This window comes from Amphiprion ocellaris, chromosome 6 (genome assembly GCF_022539595.1).
Source record: "Amphiprion ocellaris isolate individual 3 ecotype Okinawa chromosome 6, ASM2253959v1, whole genome shotgun sequence".
Classification (NCBI taxonomy): Eukaryota; Metazoa; Chordata; class Actinopteri; family Pomacentridae; genus Amphiprion; species Amphiprion ocellaris.
This window is the reverse complement of record NC_072771.1, coordinates 34,982,771-35,008,882: the sequence shown is the minus strand read 5'-3', so window position 1 is coordinate 35,008,882 and position 26,112 is coordinate 34,982,771. Positions and strand designations below refer to the sequence as shown.

The following is a 26,112-nucleotide window of genomic DNA, read 5'->3' as shown; positions in this document are numbered from 1 at the left end:
CCTTAAAATATCTCTGGATAATGTATTTTTACTACATAAATTTAACTTAGCATAGTTCAGTTAAATTATCGGGTCATTTAACAAACTTAGAGACACACGGAGTCTATGCTTAAAAAATAAAACATATTTTTGTGAGGTTGGTCGCTGTGTTGCAGTTACCCCTCCACGTCGGCAGATGGCTGCACAAAACTGAACTGAGACCAAAAGCGACCGCAAGAGTGAAACAATAAACATAACAGCAGCGACACTGCTATCCTGAATTTTAGCGTCTACAAAACGCGCACATTTTTATTAGAAATGGATAACAGTGCGGACGAGATGGAAGAGGATGAAACCGAGTGGCAGAACAGTTTCGTGGATCCAGCCGCACCCACCCCCGCTGCTGCTGCCGCTGCTTCTGGTAAGATGTGAAACTTTTCACTGGTTTGGCTAACTGACAGCTGCTTCCGGCTTTCATTTGACTTTTTCACATGCAAATAATGCACTAATTGTATGTAAAATGTGCGTTTCAGGCCCAAGCGTCACTAAGACACACAAAATAATTCTGCATTTTGACCTGGACTGCTTCTATGCTCAGGTGGAAATGATCAGGAACCCAGCACTGAGAGAAGTCCCTTTAGGTAAACTGGCTAGCTGCACAACACCCTCTGAGGCAGAAGAAGTAACGTTGACATGTATCCATAAAGCCCAGAAATGCTTCTCATGTCACCAGGTATTCAGCAGAAATACATCATCGTCACTTGTAACTATGTGGCAAGAGAGCAGGGTGTCACCAAGCTGATGTCCGTGGCTGATGCTAAGGAGAAATGTCCTGAACTGGCGCTGGTTAAAGGAGAAGACCTGACACACTACAGAGAAATGTCCTATAAGGTGACAGGTGAGCTGGAACAGCACCTTACACTGGGCTCTGCGAATACAGCTGTAGTTGGAAAAGCGTTTAGTGTTTGCAGAAACGTTCGCCCTATAAATAACACAGTAAATAAATCAATTTATTGGGTCCATTTTCTGTTATGTGGGGGGTGACATGTGAGTTTCACGCGTGATTTTCAGCCCAGAGCATGCAAATGAAGTAGCAGAGAATAATTTGGGCTACCATAAAAAATGAATTTAGAATTTCAAAATTTCTGATTTTCATGTCAGTCTCACAGAAAGTAATTGTATGTCTACTTACAATAATGCCAAAAGCTTTAATTCAAGACAAAAAGTATCCATTTTGACTAAGCTTATCTGTAAAAACCTTACTCTTACTCTTACTACTACATTCGCTTTCCTTGATTGTACACACATTATAACCCACAGACCACATCATGCTACAAAGCTTAATTAAACTGTTTTCTTCAGCTACCTTTCCATTCCTGTGCTCACCTTGCTTTATCTTCTCTTGTCCACCACCCAGAGCTGCTGACATCCTACTGTCCACTGGTAGAAAGACTTGGATTTGATGAAAACTTCGTGGACGTCACAGAGATGGTAGAAAGAAGGCTCGCACAGACAGTGGAGTCTTACAAGTTTTCATTTCAAGGACATGTCTACAATCATGTTAGTAAGTCACATTTATGCCTCTGGTGTGCAGCTATGCCTCTGGCTCTTGGAAACTGGGAACTGAGTTGTGAAACAAGCCAAGAACCTAAAACTTCTGAGATGTTTGCATAGAACTCTCAGTTTCTCACTACATGAAAAGTTCACCTATAGATCCTCTTGAGGACATTTTCACACCCACACTTACCAGATTTCTGTTTTTTTTCCTGTCCAGGTGCAGATGTTCAAGCTGGTGACCATCCAAGGTTGGCTTTAGGTTCTCAAATTGCAGCAGAGCTGAGAGAAGCTATCCACAGCAAACTGGGCCTGACTGGCTGCGCTGGCATTGCCTCGAACAAGCTGCTGGCCAAACTGGTTTCAGGCACTTTCAAACCCAACCAGCAAACCTCCCTGCTGCCGGAGAACGTCAGTGACATCATGGGCTGCCTTAGCAGTCTCCGCAAAGTACCAGGTACAGGTGCTCTAAATAATAGATAATTAAGAGATTTTTTTCATGCAAAGAAGTACATATTGTTTCATTTTTTATCAGATTTGAACAAAAATGAAATGATACAGCCAACTAACAGTAGATAACCTATTTTATTTGTTTGCTGTTTTACATACTCTTTTGTGCAGTATTGCATAATTATTTTTTCTACCAAAGTTATTTGATGTGTTTTTGTTTGTGGTCTCTTTATGTTTCCTTAGGGGTGGGTCACCAAACTGCTAAAAGACTTCAAGCCCTGGGAGTTGTCAGCATTAAAGACCTACAGCTCTTCCCACTGAATGACTTGGTGAAAGAGTTTGGAGGTCCCACTGCTCAGCGCTTAAAGAATCTGGCAGTCGGTGTTGATGACTCACCGGTCACCTGTACTGGGGCCCCTCAGGTAGGCTGGGACATCTGTGAAATTTTTAGTATAAGACATTGAGCACTACATATTTATTTATTTTTATCGGCTGCGGTTTCTTTTTAACGTTTCTTTTAGACATCTACCTTGTGAGCTTGTGTTTTCAATGTGTTTTTATGTGTTGTATTTTATTGTTGGAGCCTGTCAAAGAAGAATTTCTGTCACCATTTGGGACAGACAATAAAGTCTATCTATCTATCTATCTGTCTGTCTATCTATCTATCTATCTATCTATCTATCTATCTATCTATCTATCTATCTATCTATCTATCTATCTATCTATCTATCTGCTTAAACTGAATGAGTGTTTTGATGTTGTGTTTTGGCAATCAGCCAAGAAGTTCTATATGTAGTTATATGTCTGTTTTGTCACATATTTCTGGCCTTATGAAGGTGACTCTGAAGGCTTTACAGTTAAAATGTGTATTTTAACGCTGTTTCATGATAAAAATAAAAGTAAATTTCGAGGTGTGATTTTGGAAAATCTCCATAAGAGTAAGACCTTTTCCTTATAAATCAGAGAATCTGCCAAAACAAGAATTTTGAAAGCTGGAAATCTCAAAGTGACTATTGATTCACTGGTACAGTTCATGAAGATGGCTGGTAATGTTGTCATCATGAATTTTTCAAAGTGAACCACATATTCATCTTAATGTTAATTTGAAGCATTAATCCGTTAACATTTACCTCCCTTTTTATTAAAAACACTAAAAGCTTGGAAGCATTTTGTTTGTCTCACAGCGGAAACAGTTCAAAGCACATTGTGACTCAGCAAGTTTGTGCTCCTACAGATTGCAGAATAGGAAAAAAAGGGTCTTTGAGTGTAAAATTTTATATTAAAATGCAAACAAATACTGTTGCTATGGTATTACTATTTTTAAAATGGTTTACACCTTTTAGATTGTGAGTCTTTGTGCTTTCGAACCACGTACAGTTTGATTAAACATTCCGCCAATGTCATTCAAATTTTGTCTTCACCTCTGTTAAGGCCGGTGAGTTTTAAGGGGTTAAATTCAGTCCAGTTTTACTCTTCCCGTGTCTTCTTTGGCTGTTAAAACTTCCCAAAGTAAGGATATAGAACTCAGACAAGGTCATTTTGGTTTGGGATTGATTGGAAAGTCAGCCTTAATAACTGGAAGTGTAAGGTTTGAAAGAAGTGAATAATGAAAAAGGAGGGAGCATCTTACAAAAGATTGTTACTAGTATTATTGGAAATCCATATAAAGTACTGATCCCTCTGTTTTTAATCTGTCTCAGGCCTAAACCTGTGATATTATTCTATTATAATAGTATCTTCTTTATCTTTCAGTCTCTTAGTGATGAAGACTCCTTCAAAAAAATGACTTCAACTCAAGAAGCTTTGGAAAAGATTCAGCAGCTCCTGAGCAGTCTGGTGGAAAGGTCGGAGCCAGTTTTACACCTCATCACTGATTCTCTTATTGTCATCTTTAAGACACAACTTCCTGAATGTAACTTTTATCTCTTTGTTTAAAAAATAGAATGCACAAGGATGGCAGACAGCCTCAAACCTTCAGACTTACAATCCGCAGATACTCAGCGACCAACAAGTGGTTCAGTCGTGAGAGTCGGCAGTGTCCAATCCCAAACCACATCAGACAGAAGATCATCTCTGGTAGGTCCGTCCACCAGGAAACACACTCTGTTGCTTGTGTAAGAGCTCAGGATCACACATGAGGAGGATTTATTAGGGCTTCCATTCCCAGTAAAATGAAGTGTATTAATTTATGTCGCCTTTAACATCATTGATTACCATGATTTGTTGGGCTATCAGTGTCATTATAAAGTCTTTATAATGTCTGTTCATGTCGAGCTTTAACTCACAAAGGAAGACTTTTAAAGCTGATCTAAATGGTTATTTGTAAAGGCTTTATGGGGTTTTTCCACATCTTTCAGCTCATTGTTTCCAATTTCAGAGAAAAAGCTCCCACAGACTCACTGTTTCCTGTTAACAGCCAAAGACAGAGATGCTTGTTGAATCACTAATGAACACTGAGGAGTGTTAAGCTGCTAAAGAGTCAGATATTTCTTTCAGAATTCTCTGAAAAGCAAAAACAGACCTAATTGGAAGCGTAAATAGATTCCTGTCAAACGCAATTAGATTTCAGTTTGTTTAGTAACTGAATTAAAATCAAAGAGTTCGCCAAGATTTCTTGCTTTAATTCAGTACAAAAATACAAAAAGAAGCCTCTTCTAGAACATCTAGATGAGCCTCATGTCAACCATTACTTTTCAAACTATGAAAATGTCAAGGCCTTAAATTTGGCAAAACAAGAGAAGAGAAAGTTTTCAAATTTGTTTCCACAATGAATGAGTAAACTCTCCTTCATTGTTTTTTACAGTCTCTGTGAACCCATCTATTCTCACTTAGGAACCTTGTCATCATATCCTGTTTCCCAAAACTGTCTGTAAATGATAATTTTCTGTATTGTCTCTACAGGTAGCAGTGAGGATGCTGTGGTCCAGCTGGTCCCTGTGGCCATGAAGCTCTTCCACAAAATGGTAGACGGCAGCACTGCATTTCATCTCACCCTTATTAACGTCTGCTTCAGTAATCTGCAGTCCAGAGGACCTGCTGTCAGCGGGAAGGGCTCCATAACGTCGTTCTTCTCACAGAGTGCATCCCCCAGAAAAACACAAACCTGCTCATCACAATGCCAGGTAACGTAATACTATATAGTGTTCAGAAAATGTTATCCTAGTTTCATCATCCTATTTTCAGGTCTTGAAAAGTTTGACAAAGGAACTAAATAGTTTCCTCAAAGAAAGCCTAAAATGTATTTAAAAACCTTTTTTTTAACTTACCTTACAGATGTTGTAAGGCACCAGCAGTAATTATAAAAGGTTTTTGCATTTGATTTTGGGCTGTCTGAAAGTAGAATTGTGGTAAGGCTGCAACACTTATCTTCAGCAACAGATCATATGCTGATAAATAAATGAAAAAATGTCAAAAAGCTTTGAAAAATAAATGTAACTACAACTTTTTAGATGTCTTACTTTGTCTAAACAACCCATCTAAACCCACACACATTCAGTTTACTTTTATTTAGAGCAAAGATAAGCAGCAAAACTACACATTTGAGAATCTACATCTTTAAAACATTTTTGCTTGAAAAATGGCTGGTTATTTTTCAGTTGAACTGATCATAGAATGCTGCAACAGTGCATTTTGCTTTAGGAGGCTGTTTAAATTGCAGCAAACATTATCACTACTGCTAACTACAGGAGCTAAGATCCTCTTTGTCTCATTATGGGCATGTTTGGATTTTAGTCAAAACTTAAATGAATGGGAGTACCCGTATAGCTCAACGGGTTAATCAGGCGACCCATGTACAGGGCTGGTCCTAGACGCAGCGGCCCGGGTTCGATTCCCATTCGCAACCCTTTGCTGCATGTCTTCCCCCTCGTTTCCTGTCTGTCTCTCACTGTGCCTATCGAATAAAGCCAAAAGGGCCAAAAAAAACTTAAAAAAAAAAAAAAAAAAAACTTAAATGAATGAACTATTTTTGTTTCATCCATCTATTTTTTGCCACTGACCTAGAATCACTGTGAATCTAGAATAAATCCAAAAAATATGTTAAAATAATTATTTCAGATCACACTGGCTCTACATTGGGTCGTGTGATCCCAACCCAAGTATTCAATTTCATTTTATGTTGTATAAAATGTTATTAAAGGATGTTCGATTTAAGTTAATGAGCAGAAATCCTGATGCTACACTGCAGAGATCTTTGCACTGTCTTCTTCTTTCACACTGTGCTGCTACGTGATGCAGAATTTTCCCCTCTTCTAAGGAGTATGTTAGTACTGTGTAATCATTTATGCTCCTCCTCTTTTATCCTCCAATAGAGTGATTCTTCTCAGAGTGGCGATAGTCGCCTCATGGATCGTCACGTCAGCACACACAGCATGATTACTCAACACAAAAGCCAACTCACCATGAACAGCTCTTCTAGCTCTAAGGCAACATTACATGGGTTCAAATGGAAACAAAGCTCTGTTGTTGCTGTAGAAGAGAATCCAAAAGCCTCCTGCAGCACAGCGGGATTGAACACTGCAGAAACTAATAATGCGACAACACATCGACTGCCTCCGAATGTTGACCCAGAGGTGTTTAAGCTTCTTCCAGAGGAAATCCAGAATGAACTGTTATCACCTGCTTATTCAGACTCCCTTTCCAGCACTTCGAAGAGCTCATCAGCCACTGATGTCCCCCATATATCAAAAAACAAATCTTCACAGCCTTTTACAGACTCACAAAATGTAACAGAAGTAAAAAAGGCTGCAAACAAAATGGATTCATCTGACACAGCGACCACCATGAGTCACCAGTGGCCTCCAGGCACAAGCGCTGTTCCAGAAGAAAGCATCACAGAGAGGCTATCATTCCCTGGGTCTTCTGACTGCGAGTTCCCGGGAAATGTGGACCCTGAGGTGTTTTCTGAGCTTCCGCCAGACGTTCAAAGGGAGCTGATGTCCGAGTGGAAGCAACAGAAGCCGATCCTGAAGGTTCCTTCGGCCAGGAAACCATCGAGAAGTTCGATGAGCAAAGACAGAAAAACTGCAGGAAAAGGCAGCCAAGCAAACAGTTTGTTCAAGTATTTCAAACCCAGTTAAAGATTCAGATTGTTCAGAAGTCGGCTCTGCTGAGGAGGATTCATGACCGTTAGGTTTGTCCTGTAAAGAAAATATCCTTTCTTACTGTTGCGTTGCACTGATGTTAATAGAACAAAATGAAACAAATACTTATTTCTAGAAAAGCTTGTTACCTAATTTTAGTGTCAGTACCAGAAATTAGAATTAAAAAAGGCAGCTTCACAATATGTAGGATCTCTGATGTCATAAAAAGATTAACTATTCATTAAATTATTCGGAATTACTAATGATTTCAGCAATAAAGTGTGATGAAAATATTAATTAAATCATTATTTGGGGGGTAAATTCTTTTCAAAATCATTACTGTTGCCCTATAAAAAAAAATCCAGTTCTGAAATACTTTGCAATGTTGTGTATTTATTGCAAAATTATTGAAGTGTAAGTGTAAATTCTTTTATTGTCCAAATAGACATCAGTTAATAGAGTTTGGTATTTTTATGACGCAGCTAAGCGGCCAGACACTGTTCTAAAACATTAATACACAAACAGGAAATCTGAAAAAATGTAATTAAGAACGATAATATTGGATCAACAGCATCAATAATGAGATACAACACCTGCCTGAAAAATGGCAAATAATTTTGAGCGAGAAACTAAAGTAACAATCATAGTAAGCTAAAAGTATTTAGAAGTGTTTTCAGCAGCTTTAAGCAAAGAAAATGACAATATACTTATAAAATTTGATATTGAATTCAAACCATCTACAAAATTATTTTGACGTGTTTTCAACATTATGTGTTAAACGCTGGAGTTTGCCTAAAGTTCCCTAATTTTGAGTAAAAATTGTATTCATAAATTTCCTTTAGTAAGGTGATTTCACATTGGATCAAAAGTCATTCAGCTTAACTTTATTGTTTATTTTTGTTTTGTTTTCTCATTGTTTAGAGAAGCAGGGTTGCTTTGCTCAGCCTTTTAGAACTGGGGCCTGTTCCTTGGTTGAACAATTTCCACTGAAATCCACAAATGTACACATTATTTGTTGAATGGGGACTTTTTTTGTTTCTTTCTCAGCAGAAAACACAAGGTCTGTAAGCTCAGCCCCACTTGCAGGCCTGAAACTCCTCCCTAGATCACGTGAGACGAGGGAAAGGTTCAGGTTATACAATGTGCCATCGTATCAGGAAAGTGCTTATTTTATTGATTCAGGACGAGTGGAGCGACTTTTTAATGGACGTTGGTGCTTCCTGCCGATAGACTGGTAAGGTGCTAAAGGTTTCTCTTATGGTTGCTGAGGGTATTTTTAGGAAAACCCCAGAACACTGTTTGTGTGTTAATCTTGAAATACGTTAAATACAGATTTCTGCAGGTTGGAGGCTTTATTTCTCTGCTTCTTCTCACTCTACTGATTCCGAAGAAAACCACTGATCATGCACAAAGGGAAACTATTCCAGATTTCATGGCACCATCCTATGACTCGGACCCTAAAATTCTGCCAACAAGTAAACTTTTTAGAATATAATAAATGGATGTTCTCTTTCAACCAACTTGCATAACCAAATCTGATTCTCCATGCTGCCTTTGTGGGTTCGCCTGGTCCCTGCAAGTGTAACCGAAGCACTGCGGTGACCTGAGTGGTGTCATGCAGTGTCTGCCCAAAGACCTTTAAGCCAATAAAAGGAGTTCTGTCTTCCAAACAGGCTGTTTTTTTTTTTTTTTTTTGCTTAGAAAAGTCAGAACTCTGGAGAGGCATTTGACTGCTCATGTGGAAGCCAGCTCCGGTCATGTGCTAGTCCTACTCTGATCAGCGCCTAATGAGTGGGGAGTTATGACGGCCCACTAAGCCCGTGTGATGGTCCTGCAGCCTCAGACTGAAAACTGCAGCTTAAGTGGAAGAATTTCTTTTCCGGTTAACTTGAGCTATGGGTATTTACTGAGCTTAACCCACGTGTGTCTAATGGTTTGGTGCATGGTTGAGGAAAAGCAGCAAAGCATCAAAGCATCGTACTGTGAGTTCACCTCTGTGGCAGGTTCAGCGCTCAGCTGCACTATGGCTGACTGGGACTATGACTATCTGATCAAGCTGCTGGCTCTGGGGGACTCGGGGGTTGGGAAGACCACCTTCCTCTACAGGTACACCGACAACAAGTTCAACCGCAAGTTCACCACCACAGTGGGCATCGACTTCAGGGAAAAGAGAGTGGTGAGCGATGGACAAACATTTAAAAACCTGAACTGATGTGTTTTCTGTTTTGACATTTATTTTCTGCACGCAATGAAATGTTTATATTCACATTGCTGCCAGTCTTTTTGCAGATCAGTAAGATAAAGGGAAAAACTGGGCAGTATCAAGTTCTGCTAAACTGAAGTCTTTTGAGGGAAAACTATATCAACCCTGTTTTTAATTTGATTATTTAATCTTTGAGGCTGAAAGAAACCATTTTAATGTCTGTCATCACTGCTCACAAGAAAATAGGCCACAGCAGTAACTTCCTAACACAGCTGGGTAATAGGACTTTCCTTTCTTAGTCCCATTTGTGCAGATGAACTCAAAGAAAAAAGAAAAACTAATGTAGTTGACTCTCCTGAGTGCTTTTTTAAAATCTGTTTTAATGGCTCTAAATAGATTCCATTTCTGTTTCAGTATTTGTTTATGATATTCCTACTGTCACAACAAAAAATGGAATTAATAACAGTAAATTTCAAGATAATTGCATTTACAAAAATAGAAATTATCATTAGTCTCTCTTTCTCTTCCTTCTCTAATACAAAAACAAGCAAAAACACAAAAAACTTCAACCAGTAAAGTGTGAAACTAGTGATTCTGACAGCAGTGTAGCCAAAATGAGTAAATACTTAAAATATATGTTCTGTTTAAGTAGAATACAAATGATTACCGGACAACATTTTATACATCCCTACAGGGTGTGATAGAGAAAGTAGATTTGTTCCAACAGTTACATCAAATCTCCAATAAATGAAGCAAAAAACAAAGCAACGCTATGCTCTTCAGTTGAGTGGTGGAGCATTAAGAGCTTTTCGGATGCTTCATTATTGTCTGTGATTCGGTTCAGGTGTACTCGGGGACGGGTGCTGATGGGGCGACTGAGAAGAACTTCAGAGTCCACCTTCAGCTCTGGGACACAGCAGGACAAGAGAGGTCAGTCTGACCTTGTATTTGCAACATATTTCACTTCATTTGAGATATTTATTCAAAGCCTTGATGCGTACAAGTTGAACATTTCTTGCCATTTCTTACCACCAGCAACTTAAAACCTGAAAACAAATGTGCTGAAATAAAGCAATGCATAAATTTATACTCGCATGTGCTTCCAACTAATACCATCAGAAAAATAACTGTAGGAATGCTAGTAGGAGAAGGCGTGGCTACTAAATAATGAGACTCATGCTGTAATTCATTCTTGTTTGTATCAGTTTTATGTAATTCAGTTTTACAACTTTCCGGGGTTGTTTATGTGGATCATGTTTGTGTCTGTGTTTTTATCTGTCTTCTTGACCATCTTATGACTTGTGTCTTTTATTTTGCTGTCCTTGTGAATCACCAGTTATTATTAATATTCTTATTATTATTGTTATTACTCCTATGCTTTCCCCTTGGTCAGTGTATACCACGTGGTTCACGCATGCTTTCTGTGGTTTAACTTAGATAAACCCAGTCTTGTTTTTAATAGCCACACCTCATACAGTAAGGCTGGGTTTTTGTCACTATTTGAAGACACAATCCCTTTTTTAAAAACAACAAAACAAAAACAGAGATGTCTAATTTTTCAACTTATTCAACCTAATATTCAAGAAATAACTTGTCCTATAGTCCCAGACTTTATAAAGTCCCTCTCTGGTCATGTATTTAAACTCTAAAAGCTCATTTCTGTGTATTAAAGCTACATACTACAGCTTTTTTTCCCCATTAAAATAGTCTCTTCTTGTCTCAAAATGGCTTAGATGTGACTTTACTCTGTTGTTTCCTCTAAAATTTAAGAGAAAACAGGATTGATTTCTTATGTTTGTTACATGAAAACCTAGAAAAAAAAGTATTTTTCAGACTGTTTCAAGAAGAAGATGTTCAGCCGCAGCATTGACTGCTTATTTCATTCCTGAAATGTCTTCTAGTAAATAAAAAACATAAAATCATCACTTTAACAAGGTAAAAAACTAGATTTTTTTAACCTTTATTGTTTATTTATGCCCTGTATAAATGTGATCGTTGCAGCTCTGTGAGGCTGGACTTCAAAACAGTGATGGTTTGAGGTAAATACTAACATCTTAGTATTTATATTTCATCCTGAGGTGAAAATGTCAACCAGATTTAAATCCAGCACTTGTTGAGACATTTGACTGCTCATCAGCCTCATGAGGTCACACAAGGATAAAGTCAGTGGATCACCAAAGATAGTAGGACTCACCCTCTGGGGACCGTGAATGAGAATTATTTCCATCCCTCCGGTAGCTGCTGGGATGTTTCAGACTGGATCAAACTGTATCTTGTTTGATTACAAGCATTGCTAATAATCTGCATGTTTTCAGGTTCCGCAGCCTGACTACAGCTTTCTTCCGAGACGCCATGGGCTTCCTGTTGATGTTCGACTTGACCAATCAGCAAAGCTTCCTCAACGTCAGGAACTGGATGAGTAAGTGTCATCTCCTCAGTTTCACACCTCAGATCAATGTCATTTCTCATGTTGCCTTTTCCAGTTGTGTCAACCTCGACTAATTCTGAGTTTCGTGTTCGCTCATGCATGCCAGAGGTGTAAATGACTTCTTCTGTGTTGGTTCAGGTCAGCTGCAGGCCAATGCGTACTGTGACAGTCCGGATGTGGTGCTGGTGGGCACAAAGGCCGACCTCAAAGACATGAGGGATGTTCACGCCCGGCAGGCCAGAGATCTGGCCGACAGATACGGGTGAGACTTCACAGACATTACATACAAACATTGTTTTAGCCTGACCAGAACAAGAATAAGTTTAGAGTCACAATAATATTACACAATGATGTTATACTATGCAGTTCATGAACAAGGATTTATAGCTTCTGTATTTTTTTTAAAGAAACATTCACACATATGAATAAAGAGTTTGAGTTACATATGAACAATTTATTTTCGTTCGCCATCTATATCTTGTTTTGTCTCTAAACTGGCCAGAATGTATGTCTTCATGGCTAGTGTTTGCAAATACTGCTTTGATAATAAACTAAAATAGACTGCATCCAATATTAATAAATTATTGCTTTTTCCAGTCTTTGATTTTGTTGATGGTGCTGCTTGTTTGGTTACATTTAGAGTAATCATCTGCCAAACTGAATTCAAGGCTGTTGTAAACTTTAGAGTAAATTATTGATTGGTTGATTAGATGGCTGTTTCACAAATTCATTTCTATCTTATTTTCTCTGAACCATCATGCACTTTCTCTGTGTGCCTGATTCTGTGTAATGTTGTTGTCTTTGCCAGGTCTGCTAACCTGGTTAAATAGAAGTTATTTAAAGAGTAAATGCCAGCTAGTTTCAATGTGTAACTGTCTCTTCTTATGCTTATATAGCTGGTGTTTTTCACAGGGTCATTCTGAGGTATTAGTTTGTCTTTAGACAGATTTAGGAAGACTTAGATGTGTCTTTTGATCAAATGGTAAAATCCTTTTCTCAACCGACTGAGGGTGACTGAACTCTGTTTGCCACAAGATGGTGCTAGTCAACCCTAAAACGCAGATTTCTGACATGGACTTGTGAAGTATTTAGTAGTTTTACTGCTGTGGGTCACTGAAACACGTTTAAATGAAACAATATAAGAAAGGTTTTTGGTTGAAATGGTCACTGAAAGACAACTACACTGTCATATCAGAGCAAAATCCGTTTTTTTATTTGGCACGTTGAGGCATTGATAGAAGGAATCTGCAGGCACATAATGTATATTTATCACAGAGCATTAAAGAATGTACTTAGGAGCCTTTTTTTTAACATGCATGGTTGCACAGCCCTACAGTTAACCACAAGATGGAGTTAATCAACTAGTTTAATCCTTGATACCCTGATCTTTTTTCTTTTTATTTGAAAAGAGATTTCTGACACTGAGTTGTGAAATATCATGTAGTTTTATCTCTTTAGGTCCCTGAAACACATTTAAATTAAACTATATAAGAAACATTTTTGGTCAAAGTGCTCACTGATAGATACAAACATTCATTTTTCATCCAAACGCTGACATGCAGCCCCACACCATCACAAAATGCTGCTGCAAATGTTTCTTCCACATGCCTTCCTGTTTCTCCTCAGCATCCCCTACTTTGAGACGAGTGCGGTGACAGGTGTGGAAGTGCACCAGGCGGTGACCACCCTGCTGGAACTGGTGATGAGGAGGATGGAGCAGAGTACATACGGGGGCCACGGCTCCGAGCCCAACGGCAGCCCCCTCTCCAGCCACGAAGTGGAGAAGGCCGCTGCCACGAGGAGGTGCATCTGCTGATGGAACCACCAGCAGCCACTCTTTTAACTTTTGCCCCACGTAACATTGCAGTTTCAGATGCTTCTGTTTCCTGGAGGTTGACGAGGGTGCCTGCTAGGTGAGACAAAGTCCACTAAAACATGATCCATTCGTGAGATGTAAAGAGCTTTGGAAATCTGGCCACTTCTACAGTACTAGATACAGCATGGATGCTCCTTGTAATGTTAGATATTCACAGTCTGTGCATTGTTATGTGAGAAACAGGAGCAGGGGTACAAGTCTTTGTTGAACGTGTTTAGTAACTGAATGTGCAGCTGTGTGGAAATGAAAATTGTTGGCTCATTTGACATATCTGAACAAGCAAACCTTTGATTATCTTTGAAAAAGTGTCTATTAAAGGTAACAAATGACAAAAAGAATGAACATTTTGTAGTTCTGTACAATTTAAATGAAGGAAAAAAAACAGATCAGCCTCATGAAAACATTTAATACACTTTCAGATCCATTAAATTACTATGAAGGTTTCTAGATTAGATGTCTTAGATGTTCTCTTTGCTGTTAAATGTGGTGGTGTCATCATGCAAAGTTCTATAAAGCTCTCTAAAGCCTGCAGAAGAAAGGTTGTGGATGTCTGTGATCCCCAAATAGTTTGAAACAAATCATTCTGTTGTAAGAATAATCACAAGTGTCGTGGCTTTAAAAAGACAACAGAATTGTTCAAGCAAATTCAACCTAAGACCAGACTGATGCAAAAAGATGCTTCCAAGACCCCTGAAATTTCATCACAGGATCTGCAGATAAATGTTACAACCATTGGTGTCAACGTGCTGCATCTACAATCAGAAAATGATTGCACAAATTTGACCTTTGCCGTTTAAAGAGAATATTAGAACCAGACTACATTTTGCCAGTGATCATACAGGCAAATCCCAGGACTTTTGGAATGATCTGCCCTGGAAAGATGAATCAAATACAGAGCTGTTTAGGGATTGCTTCGCTGCCTTGGGTATTGGGCATCATCGATTCAACTCTGACTTATATATCATATCAAAGAGTGATTGAAAATAATGTAAAGCCGTCTGTCTGAAAGTTGCACTTAAACCTGTGGTTGTCCTTTCCTTTTCACCAGGATAATGATCCTAAGCAAACTATCAAATCCCCCAAGGAATGGCCCAAATAGAAGAAATTGAGGGTAATAGCTTGACCTAGTTACAGCCAAGATTTGAATCCCAATGAAATGTTGGAGGGGAGTTGAAACAAACAAGAAAACCCTCAAACATCTTGCCTCTGAAGGAGTTTTTCCTCAAATACTGTTCTGTAATTTTAGCAAGCTGATGTCAGAGACTTGTGAACAATTATGCAAAACACCCACAAGCGGTTATTTCTGCTAAAGGGGTCAACACTTGTTTCTGAAGCTGCAAAAATATTAAATCTATTGATGTTTTTGCTCAAAAAATGATGGAAAAACTCAATTTCTTGTGGTGTTGGCCAGGTATATCACCTTTACCTGTGTTTCAAAGAAGATCAAATGTTTGCTTGTCCAGATATGTCAAAGAACTCAACAGCGTCCATGGGATGCAACTTGGAAAAAGTGGGTTATAATTCATAAAAAAGTCAATTATCATCATCAAATAGGTCACATCAGAGCAAAATACTGTTTTTATTTGACACATTGAGGCATTGATGGAAGGAATATGCAGGCACATAATGTATATTTATCATGGAATATAATCAAAAAACATTTAAGACATGGTTTCTTACACGGATGATCGCTTTTGTGAGAACAACCAAGATAGCACAGTCCCTTACATGATTTATGACTTTTATATGACATGTACATAAGCAGCCAAGCTTTTTTATGCATTATGGAACAAAGTCACCATGCAGATCCAAACACAGGTACAAGAATGTTAAAGGGTTGTTGGAACGAATCCTGTATAGTGCTGAATTTGGAATACAGACATTTTATGTTTATGCATTTCACTTTCTGGTCATTTAAAGGTACTGTAATGCACAAAAAGCTGTACCATTATTCTGATCAGAAATTACAATTCTCACAGACTTTGTTAGCATCATTATCTTTTACACACATTCTGAACATTGATTTTGATCATTAAGAGAAACATTTTGGAGGAGGAAACTGTCCAGCATTCATGTTCATTTCAAACAAATCAATCTGAAGGATGACATTCACGGAGTCAATAATAAATTCCACCACGTTACTTTGGCAGGAGCCACAGAAACTGATATTCAACATCAAATCCAACATCAAAAAAGGTATTTCCTTGACAGCAATACTTACTGTTAGTTGTGATACATCTTCCAAAATCCCAAATCAGTCTATCATTTCTAGTTTGAACACATTGTCTTTGGTGTACCTACAAAACATTCCTAATGAAGGGACTACAGTAATGAAACTTGCACATCTATGATGTCATGACCTAAAATTCTGCGTTTTAACTTCTGCACCAGATGTGTGTTTTCATGGTTGTGACTGCACTGTGGTGTGAAGATGAGACGCACAAGTTAACTACTTTGAATCGGACAGAAAAACACTTTTTGTGAGACACGATGGCAAGTAAATGCCACCCGCACTAAATCTGAATGAGAACAAAAACGCACACTGCATCTGGTCAAGTGTGAATGACTGCATTGCTCTGTGTATTCAACCTCAGCCTAAGCCAGATTCTGCAACGGGGAGCACATGTTGCAGAGTCATGAGACGGTCATGTGGCCAGCTTTTCAGTGTTTGGGTCGAGTCGTCCTCAGCCAGCCTGCTTCAGTCTGGCAAGACCGAGTTGACTGTTTATGAACCCAAGATTATCTACAGTTATAAAAAATAAAGCTTGTTCATTTTTAAGTTGATCTGTAGAGGTTTGGTCCCATGTGGAATATAGCAGTAGGGTTCTTTTCTAGCCTTCAAACATCTCATACAAAGACTCTGGCGGTATTCTTAAGGAATACACCACCAGGAATACAAACAATAGCAAATAACTAAATTTTACCCTCAAAACAATCTTCAAAAAGGTTGTATAAAACTAGCCTAAAAGATTTGTTAGTGCCTCACATGCAATGTCGTTTAAATGGACCATGCTCTTTATACAAGATGCAGTACGTAATATAACATTCATTCATTTCTCTGTTTTACGCCACAAATGTTGAAATTGATATACGATGAATAAATAACTTTTCTCCAGTCAACAAAATCTCTGTAATAAATAGTGTATCCTGTTGTTTAGTGTTTTTGAAATTGAAACAGCGGTAAACCTCAAAATCAGTTTTTAATTGAAGAAATTCTGTCCTTAATGCCGTATTTCCTGATGTTGTTAGCCACGCTAGCTGCATGATTTAGGTCACAAGGTGGTCTTTGTGTGTTTTGTTTTCTGTAGCCACTTTAAACAGTTGGGAAGCTTGTGTTTACTAAGTGAAGATTTACACATCACTAATCAAAACAAGCCCGGTATAGCTGTCAGCTACTAGCTAACAGATTTCTTATCATGAAGAGAAACATTTAGAGGAAAAATGTCCATTATTCATGTCAAAGTCAGTGATTATTTCAAATAAATCAATCTGAACGAAGACATTCATGGAATCACAAAAACATTTCAACACATTACTTTGCCAGAAGCCACAAAAACTGATATTTCACATCAAATTCTACATAAAAAGTCTTTCTTTCTGTGTTACTATCTGGTTGAAAGGCTAAATTTTTGTCCAAGTTGTGTTTCCTTTAGCCACCACAAAGCTAGATGTTACATAAATATTAGTTGTTGTAAACATTTTCACCTACAAAGCTGTCCAATGTAATGCTTAGCTACTTGCTAACTAAACAACTGATTAAGCTAATGTTAGCTTGCTAATATCATTCATTTTGATGCAGGAGTAAAAAGAGATAATATGGAATCTGACACGTCTGAACAGATGATGTGTCGATGATGTGTAACTTTACATAATATTTTACAAAAATAAAACAATGTAAGTCAAATTACAAATTCTATGCCAGCATTACACCAACTGATGGTGAGTGGGTTAGCATAATTGGATACTAGCTACTAATAGCGAACTATTTAATCCTAAAAACAACAACTTAAAAAAAAAATAAGAAAAACGATATCAAGTTTTTATTTTGAAGAAAATCACCTATTTGCTTTGTTGATTTTTTTTTATGAGAATCAACATTTTTAGCCTTTAGCTTAGCATAAAGACTGGAAACTGAGGGAAACTGCTAGCCTGTCACTTTCAGAAGGTAATAAACTCCAACTATCAGAAATTCTAAAGCTCACTAATTAACATTTAAGATATTTTGCTTGTCACTTATATACAAAAAATTATGTGTAAAAACTGTGGTTTTACAAAGGACTTTGGGAGTTGGCATATATGGGTTTCACCAATGACTTGATGTCCCAGTTTACTTATTTTAGTCAATTATTACTTGTAGAAAAGACTTTGCACACAAACATAGCATTTGATTACAAATAGCTGTCATTTGCCCCACTTTTTGACTATCACGTGTTGTGATTACATTAAAGTAATCTGATTTTCTAAAGAAGTGATGAACATTTTCAAAAATGCCCTTGCTCAGTTTGTACAGTATTAGCTAAACTTGAAAAAACTTACAATTCCTGATATTTAAATATAACTGTTGTAAAATTTTACTTTTTTTGTACTTATTTTTGGAAAATCAAAGCTCTGTGACTTAAATGTTGCTGCTAGTGTGGCTACAGACTTGTAATCTTGTTGTAATTTGAAATGTCTTATATTCTCAGAACCTAATGTAGGCTGACACCACTTTCTGCAGTTCTGTACTGTAATGACAATCGTCTGTCCATGAATTTATGGCTTATTGTTGGAATGTTGATTATTATTCCAAAAATTTGAAGAATCTCAACAAAATTTGAAGTGGACAGTTGCACTGTCTACAGAGAATAAAAGACACACACGTGTATATATATCTATAGAGTACAGTCTTGTAAACAAATACCATCTTCCAGAGCAGTGCAGATTGTCTGACACCTCATGGGGGGGGAAGGCCTGAAAACAGGAAATGCACCTCTCTTGAGGCATTGAATCTGATTGCAAAAAAACACTGATCTAACTCCTTCCCTGAGATTAGGCAGTGATTTCAGTGTACAGAATCAGTATACTGTTCTAAAGGTGATCAATCAATCTATATTAAGCAGAACTGGAAGATTTGACTGTTTGTGTTCCCACAGCTGAATCCCCTGCGGACTCCAGGTAAAATTGTTCCGTTCGAACTGTTTAGCCACAGCCAGCAGCCATGCAAAGGAGAGTAATGGAAGCAACTGAGCAGCATCAATGTACCCTAACTGTGTTACCAAACACAACAATGTGTCAAATGAAGAACAAAGCTGTGGTTGACAACTCGAGTGACCCTGACATCTTCATGTGAAATTACAGCGAGACGTGAGTGTGCATATGCAGAATGATAATAAATTGCCTTAACACTTATCATGCTTATCATGTGTGTCACAACAGAAGTTCGAACTGAGCTGATGGATGTGGGTCGCAGTCTCTGGAGCCCCCTCTTGAACCGTCCAGCACTCGCCGAATGTCTAAGAGCAGTGCGTCAGGCCGAGTTTGATCACGCCTTCCCTGTGCAGCTTGTAGAGCAGCTTGAACTCGCTGGGCAGCTGGTGGGTCTCCTGCCACTTGGTGGTGAATTTGGTCCCTTTCTTGTCATAGTAGTGGTAAGGCAGCTCCTTGCCTGTGTTGGGGTCCCAGCCGAAGGGCCAGAAGCCGTAGAGGTGGATCTCGTCGCACATGGCCGAGGCCAGCGTGTACATGAGGATCCCAGTGCTGAGACGTTTGGGAGACAGGTTTTTAGTCTTCCAGTATCTGTGAGAGAAATGACAAGCTCTTCAGAAATTAAATCCAACACATCTGATTTTCCTGAGAGCAGATTACCGTGACTAATCCCTTATCGCCTTTTAACAAAAGCTCACCATAATCTCACTTCCATTAGGATTTTTATATCCTCTATCATGTCTATTTAAGTTGTCATTTAATGTACGTGGTTGTGGTTTTATTGTTTGGCACAATATTAAGTTTACGGTCACAGCCAGGTTTTCACGATCACTAAGTCCTTCCAATGTCCACACACTTAAGCATTGAGATTTTTCACATTATAGCCCTTTGTTCTACTTAATAATAGCAATGACTTAAATTACAATGTTTACATGTAAGCCATTGTTTGTAGAGTCAGTAGGGTTAGACAGCATTTCATTCCTTTCCACAAGTTCACTTTTTGGCTCTCATGAGGATTGTTCCCAGAGTGAAACAGATTAACATTTTCCACAGCAGATGGTGGAGACCAAAAACAGAGCCAAAAGAAACATGAATATTGCACTTACAGTCACCAGGAAAATAGAAACCCAAGTAAATACTAAAGTATCTCTGAATCAATTCAAAAGGCAATAATGATTATGTTGTCTGTGGCCTCGAGTGATCAAAATTATTAGATAATTATATTAAGATATATTAACTGTAAAAAAAAAATAAATTACCAAGAAAAAACAATATGATTGTTCTCCAAACTGCCAGTATTCAAAATTTGTTGCAAAGACACTGTTTTGTACAGAGCTTAGTATCATATCATAAGACTTTTTTCAGGCATCTGTAACACTGATTATCAAAAAAATATAAATTGGCATATATAAATTGCTCTTAGGTGATTTCCTATTTAAATCAGGACATTTTGTAACTTTAGGTTTTATGTTTTTCAGGTAAAGTATTTATTTAACATTGATGCATTAAGAATTTTGATATTTTCTGCAAAATGAGACACTAGTTCAAAGTCATACCCAATGCACTGTTTTTCATTTTTACATATTGAGTATTCATATATAAAAATCAGCCAAGTCTACATCTTTTTTTAAGTTGAATTATGCCACTTTCGCTGCGCACAAATGATCAATTAAATCTTACTTGTTGACATCATGCATGATGTTGCCCGGCCATGCCAGCTCGACCTTCAGCTGGCCCTTGTGCTCCACAAAGAAGTCCACCAGGGTCCGGGTTACTGTGGCTGAGGTATGCAGGAAGAAGGCAGGGATCCATAGGATGGCTCCCTCTAGCTTCTTTAGGTTGAGGAAGAAATTATTCCTGTCTTGGATGGTCAGCAGGTTGTTGTAGTACCTCTCTAGGATGCTGGGGTTGAAGGTGGTCAGGTTGGTCTTCTTGCCCACGTCCTTGGAGTAGACCTCCGTGGGGGCGAAGTTGCAGCGGAAGACAAAGTCGGCCTCGTCGATTTCCGGGCCGCAGTGGCTGCCTGTCAGGATGCCGCTGTTTCCCACCACGGCGCACATGCTGTAGTGTTTGTTGTGGATGGGAGAGGTTTCTGGAAGCAGGGACTTGAAGTTGTTACTGATGGAGAAGACGTATTTGTGGCTGGAGTAGTCGAAGTGCATCAGCTGGCCGACGCGGACGCTGTTCTTCGTGAGGGAAAAGTTGTTGGGAATGTCGATGTAGCTGAAGATATCTTTCCTGGAAAAGCGAAGACACGTTAACGCTGGTATAAGACGACAGACACCATCACTGTGTTGTTTTACTTCTAAAGGTAACCGACCATCTAAACACCTCTTAGAACCAACATCCAACCATCACACATGAACAAAAATGCAAAAATCCAATTTCACAACACTTTAAAATAACTACAAATGGGGTTTTCCAAGATGGCGGCGTGAAGTAAGGTCAGCCGGGAATGACAGCACAGAATTTTATTATTTTTGCTCTTAAAACCCACTGATTTGCAGCAACGTTGACATTTTTTTCACCGTTTAGCTCACAGTGAGCATTAATAACTACTTTATAAGGAAGTCCGACGGCAGGGTCGCAATAAAAGTCCTGCATCGGATGCGGCTGAGGTTTCCAACGGTGACGCTAGCAATGAGGCTACTAGCATCCTTGCTAGCGACACTGAGGCAATGACACCAGCCCTTCAGGAGGTGATTCGTGCCGTAACAGCCAGTCTCACTAAAGTTTTTGAAGACAAACTTGAGCCGATTAACCAGTTCCTACAGTCTCAACAAGAACAGCTGCAGAGCCACGAGACGCGCATCAACGAAGCGGAGACACGGATCTCAGCCATAGAGGACGCCTCAGCGCCCACGCACGCCAAGCTCCAGTCGCTAGAGAAAAAGGTGGCACAGCCCGAGAAATACATCGATGGTCTGGAGAATCGAGGCAGACGCAAGAACATCCGCATTCTCAATCTCCCAGAGCGGGCGGAAGGTGGTGGGGACCCCACGCTTTTTTTGAGAGGTGGCTCCCCAAACTTTTGAACATTGAGACGAAGACAGGCCGCATCAAAGTGGAGAGAGCCCACCGCACAGGTCCACTCACAACCCGCGACCAGAGACCGCGTCCCGTCCTCCTGAGGCTTCATAATTACCAAGATAAGCAAAGGATTATGACTGCGTCGTGGGAGAAAAGCAAGAAGAACCAGCCACTGAAGCATGGTGACGCAACAGTGATGATTTTTCAAGATTTCTCCGCTGCTGTGATCCGTAAGCGGAAAAGTTTCGACAATGTGAAGAGGCGCCTGAAGTCCGTGGGTTAGCATCATAGCAGAATTGGGAATGGAAATCAGCAATGAGGACTGGGACAATGCATGGAGTAATGCTAATTTCCTAAGTGTTTGTAACCGGGTAAAAGCTCTACAACTTAAAACTTTACATCGTGTGCATATTTCTCCATCTCAACGCCATAAATTTAATTCTGACCTTTCTCCGTTATGTCCCAAGTGTAAAATTCAGCTGGGCACCCTTACACATTGTTATTGGTCATGTGAAAAAAAATATTTCTGGTATGATGTACAATGCGAATTAGGTAAAATATTCTCACTTTCTGATGTTACAGTGTGTAATCCATTGACTATGCTACTTGGAATAACTGATGTCACCATCACTGGTAAATATGAAAGACGACTTTATTGAATGCTTACATTTTGTGCGAGGAAATGTGTCCTTGTAAACTGGATTTCGAATAAAGTACCATGTAAAAATCAGTGGCATCGGACAATATTAGAATATGTATCTTTGGACTATCTAACCTGCAAACTGTATGGTAAAGATGATCATTTTCGTAAAATCTGGGACCCTTTTATGTCATACATTGGTATGGACATCTCAGCACTTTTTTATAGAGCCTTTTTCGTGAACCTCTCAAACCTCTACTGTATGTCTATTTGTATATTCACTCTATTTGTCTAGATTTCCTGTCTGTCAAAACTGTGCCGGAATGTTGTGTTGTGTTTTGTTTTGGTTTTCTTTGTAACGAAAACAAAAATCCAATAAATATATTTGGGGGGAAAAAAAGCTACAAATGGCATGCATGGTGCACAGGTGCAAAGCTGTGACTTACTGTGCAGTGAATCAGCTATTTTGATAAATTAGTTATCGTTTAAGGCGATTTTTGTTGTAAAAGCAATAATGTCATAGTTCTAGCTTCTCATGTATCAAGATATGCAGCTGTTTTTTGGGGTTTTATTGTTGTAATTTGAATTTTGTTGGGTTCTGAACAGTTGGTTGGACAACACAAGCAAACTGAAGATGTTTTTAGACCCAACATTTAGCTGATCAATTCTGATGGATTGAAAACCTGAAACTGTAAAAACCGTCTTTCCTCAAGTCATAGACAGTTATGCTCTGTTTTCTTGAAAGGAGCATGTAGATAGTGGCTTTAGATGGTTAAATATCCATACTTGTTACCATGCCATTGGTAATTTAAGGGCGGTAATTTGTGGAAATTTAAACAGTACTGAACTGCTGATTTGTTTACTGGTATTTACTGGTGTTTTAATGCTTCATAATCAATTGTAACAGTCCAAATAAGCCCATAGAAAAGCAAAAACACTTCAGAAAGAGAAAAATAAGTTGATCACCCAGTTTTCCTCAGGCTCTCAATGCATTTTAAAAACCCAACTTTCCCTTGGTAACAGTGCAGCAGTCTCCTCTAATATCTTCAGAATATTCCCTTTCACGATATGGGGGCGTTGCTCTGCTGTCTACTGTATACACTGCACATAAACTTTTATAAAAGATATACAAAGTAGAGCAGGAGATTGTTGAAAGTTAAAATCCTACCTCTGCTGATAAAACGCAGTCTTGTTGAACTTCCATTTGGACGGTTTTCCTTGCAGCTCCTCGTTTAGGGCATTAGTTAAGGGGATGAAGGAGGGGTCCAGGAAATTCATGGCAAACTGAGACCTGAAAAAAAACAACAGCAGCAACAGAAAAATGAGTTAACATTATGTGACAGACATGACTGGTCACTTTGGTGTTTTCTCCTGTTGCAGATTATTGGTTGAAAACATCTAGATGATTTCAAAGAAGGGATTAATGTTTTACATAATCACAGCGTAAAAATGGTTAAACTGGATCATTTGAGTTGTTTCAAATGGAACAGTCTTAGCTGTTTCGTTAGTAAAAATGTAAACACATTTAAGCTATTTGTGCCAATTTTTTCAGTAAGAGACATTTAATAAACCAGTGGCTTTAACAGCTAATAAATGATTTACTATCACATCATAAATCAAACAGGCCATTAAAGACAACAACTTTTGTTATTCTACCGCAAATTAGATGAATGGAAAACAATTTCTTGATGACACATATCATCACATAATTTCCAACATTCATATATATATATATATCCTAATTTTAAAAAATTGGGAGTTAAAGTTTCAGCTGGATGAGTCGGAGACATTTTTAAACTAGTTTATGTACAGTTGAGTAGCTCAGTGTAACAACTTGTTACATTATAATCTGGCAGTTCTGGGAAAAGTGCTTAAAAATGTTACTTAAAAACAGCAAGACCGCAGTGTACAAATAAAGTCATGCATTCAAAACTTTAGTATTAACATCACAATTCACTTGAAACACCACAAATAGAAGTACTTATTATGCAGAATGTCCAATTTCAGGATAATTTTTATTATATTATCTATCTATCTATTATAATAATCTTATATATATAGTATTATTTTTCTGAAATAATACTAGATTTTAATGAAAAACCAAATCTATTGGTCAAATCAATCACAGATCAGAGTAAAACCTGTAGACATCTGGAAGAAGGTTTGTCATGAAAAAAATCTATGAAACATAAGATTTCATAGCAATTATACTTCATATGATTAATCTGTATGGTAAATAAAGTTGTTAAATAAATCTAGTAGAGTGAGAAGTGCGATATTTCCTCCTGAAATGCAACATAAAATTGGAATTAGTGTCTTGTGAGCCACAGAAATCAGACGCTGATGCTGATGGTGCACAGGCTCACAGTCATACTTTGATGTCTTCATTCGTTCTCACGGCTTCATCATACATACATAATAATATATATAGATTCCTGTGTGTCCATCAGGCCGCAACATCAGCACCTCGGACAGCTCCCAGCCTGGATACTGAGGGGGAAGTGTGCAGCTGGAGTCGTGCACACAAGGCCACACTCCTGTGTTTATGTGCGCCCAAACCATCACCATCAGCTGCCCACATTTATTACTCACCGAAAGCCTGCGTGGAACATAATCCTCGGACCTCCCATGTAATATTTAGAGGGGCCGAAGAGGCTGTCTTTCCTCAGAGACACGTAGCTGATGAGCGACAGGATGAGCACGGCGACGCACAGAATAACCAAACCCAGGGCCTTGGCGATGCGGACCATCTTGGGAGCGTTTTCATTCCCTGTACGTAGCTGCGTCGGGGCCTACAAGTATGTAGTCATGGCCGGGACTGCACACTGCTGCTGCCGGTCTGCGAGGCTCAGACAAACGGGCGCTCATCGGCTCATATAATCGCGTAAAATGGACGCTTCCTGCTGCTGCTGGTGGTGGTGCTGCTGGTTGCGGTGGGGCGCATGGTGGAGATGCTGCTCTCATTCCTCCGCCTGCCGCTGCTGCGCTCTGCCCTCCAGGCTGCCGGTTTAATCGTTGAGATGGAGCAGAAGTGCGTGTCGACACGTCCGAGCAGCCACAACCGACGAGCCTCCGGTTTCACCAGCAGCAGCTTCAGCAGCATCAGTACCGCCTCCACCCCCTCACTGGCTCTGATGCAGGCTGCTGCGCACAAAGGAGGGATTGTCCGCTAATAAATTGAATGGGACAGAAATAGAGAGAGGAAGGAGGCTTTGGAAAGATCAGAGGAGCAGACAGACAAATCCCCCACTCAGAACTGGTGCCCTCTTTATGTTTGATCTGGATTCTGGATGGGCAGGAATGTGAAACCAGAAAACTGAATGCTCCCAAAACACAAGGAGGAAAAATCTTCCACTGAAGTGAATCTTGTGACTCCATTTCACATTAGATATACTATAAACATCTGGGGTCTTTACATACACTCAAATAAACATACAAAACAGAAAGCATCAGTCTTTTTTTGTGACAACTTCTCATGAAACTATGTTCAGCCAACAGTGGAATCTTTCACCTGCAATCAATTCTATTCTAAATGACCAATTAATCAATAATCTGTGGCATAAACACAAGTTTTTAATGACTTGAAACCCTTAACTCATGGTGGGGTAAAATCAAGTCAATTTAATTCATTTACTGCTACTTGAATTTTGTTTTAAATCAATTAATGCAAACAATTCAGTTTAAATT

General features: G+C 38.9%; 3 protein-coding genes across 5 annotated transcripts; 2 read left to right on the top strand and 1 right to left on the bottom strand.

The window, feature by feature from the left end:
* Positions 1 to 187: 187 nt before the first annotated feature.
* On the top strand, positions 188 to 8,734 carry poli (polymerase (DNA directed) iota). Of its 2 annotated transcripts, none has more exons than XM_055011140.1 (10): positions 188 to 400; positions 513 to 620; positions 713 to 877; positions 1,397 to 1,543; positions 1,754 to 1,990; positions 2,227 to 2,405; positions 3,736 to 3,827; positions 3,926 to 4,063; positions 4,889 to 5,105; positions 6,294 to 8,734. In XM_055011140.1, exons 1-10 carry the CDS (start codon positions 298 to 300, stop codon positions 7,059 to 7,061), a joined length of 2,154 nt encoding a protein of 717 aa, XP_054867115.1. In that variant the 5' UTR covers positions 188 to 297; the 3' UTR covers positions 7,062 to 8,734. The 2 variants fall into 2 exon arrangements, with proteins under 2 accessions (XP_054867115.1, XP_054867116.1); XM_055011141.1 differs by having other exon boundaries at positions 196 to 400; positions 578 to 620.
* LOC111580390 (ras-related protein Rab-27B-like) lies at positions 7,902 to 15,468 on the top strand. Of its 2 annotated transcripts, XM_023288116.3 has the most exons (6): positions 7,902 to 8,298; positions 9,068 to 9,240; positions 10,112 to 10,197; positions 11,583 to 11,686; positions 11,834 to 11,957; positions 13,322 to 15,468. In XM_023288116.3, the coding sequence occupies exons 2-6, from the start codon at positions 9,088 to 9,090 to the stop codon at positions 13,509 to 13,511; spliced, it is 657 nt and encodes a 218-aa protein (XP_023143884.1). In that variant the 5' UTR covers positions 7,902 to 8,298; positions 9,068 to 9,087; the 3' UTR covers positions 13,512 to 15,468. The 2 variants fall into 2 exon arrangements, with proteins under 2 accessions (XP_023143884.1, XP_023143883.1); XM_023288115.3 differs by lacking the exon at positions 7,902 to 8,298 and having other exon boundaries at positions 8,743 to 9,240.
* LOC111580389 (sia-alpha-2,3-Gal-beta-1,4-GlcNAc-R:alpha 2,8-sialyltransferase) lies at positions 15,127 to 25,623 on the bottom strand. The gene is made up of 4 exons (XM_023288114.3): positions 25,018 to 25,623; positions 23,594 to 23,716; positions 20,436 to 20,993; positions 15,127 to 19,346 (listed from the first exon to the last, which is right to left on the bottom strand). Exons 1-4 carry the CDS (start codon positions 25,173 to 25,175, stop codon positions 19,064 to 19,066), a joined length of 1,122 nt encoding a protein of 373 aa, XP_023143882.1. The 5' UTR covers positions 25,176 to 25,623; the 3' UTR covers positions 15,127 to 19,063.
* Positions 25,624 to 26,112: the final 489 nt, after the last annotated feature.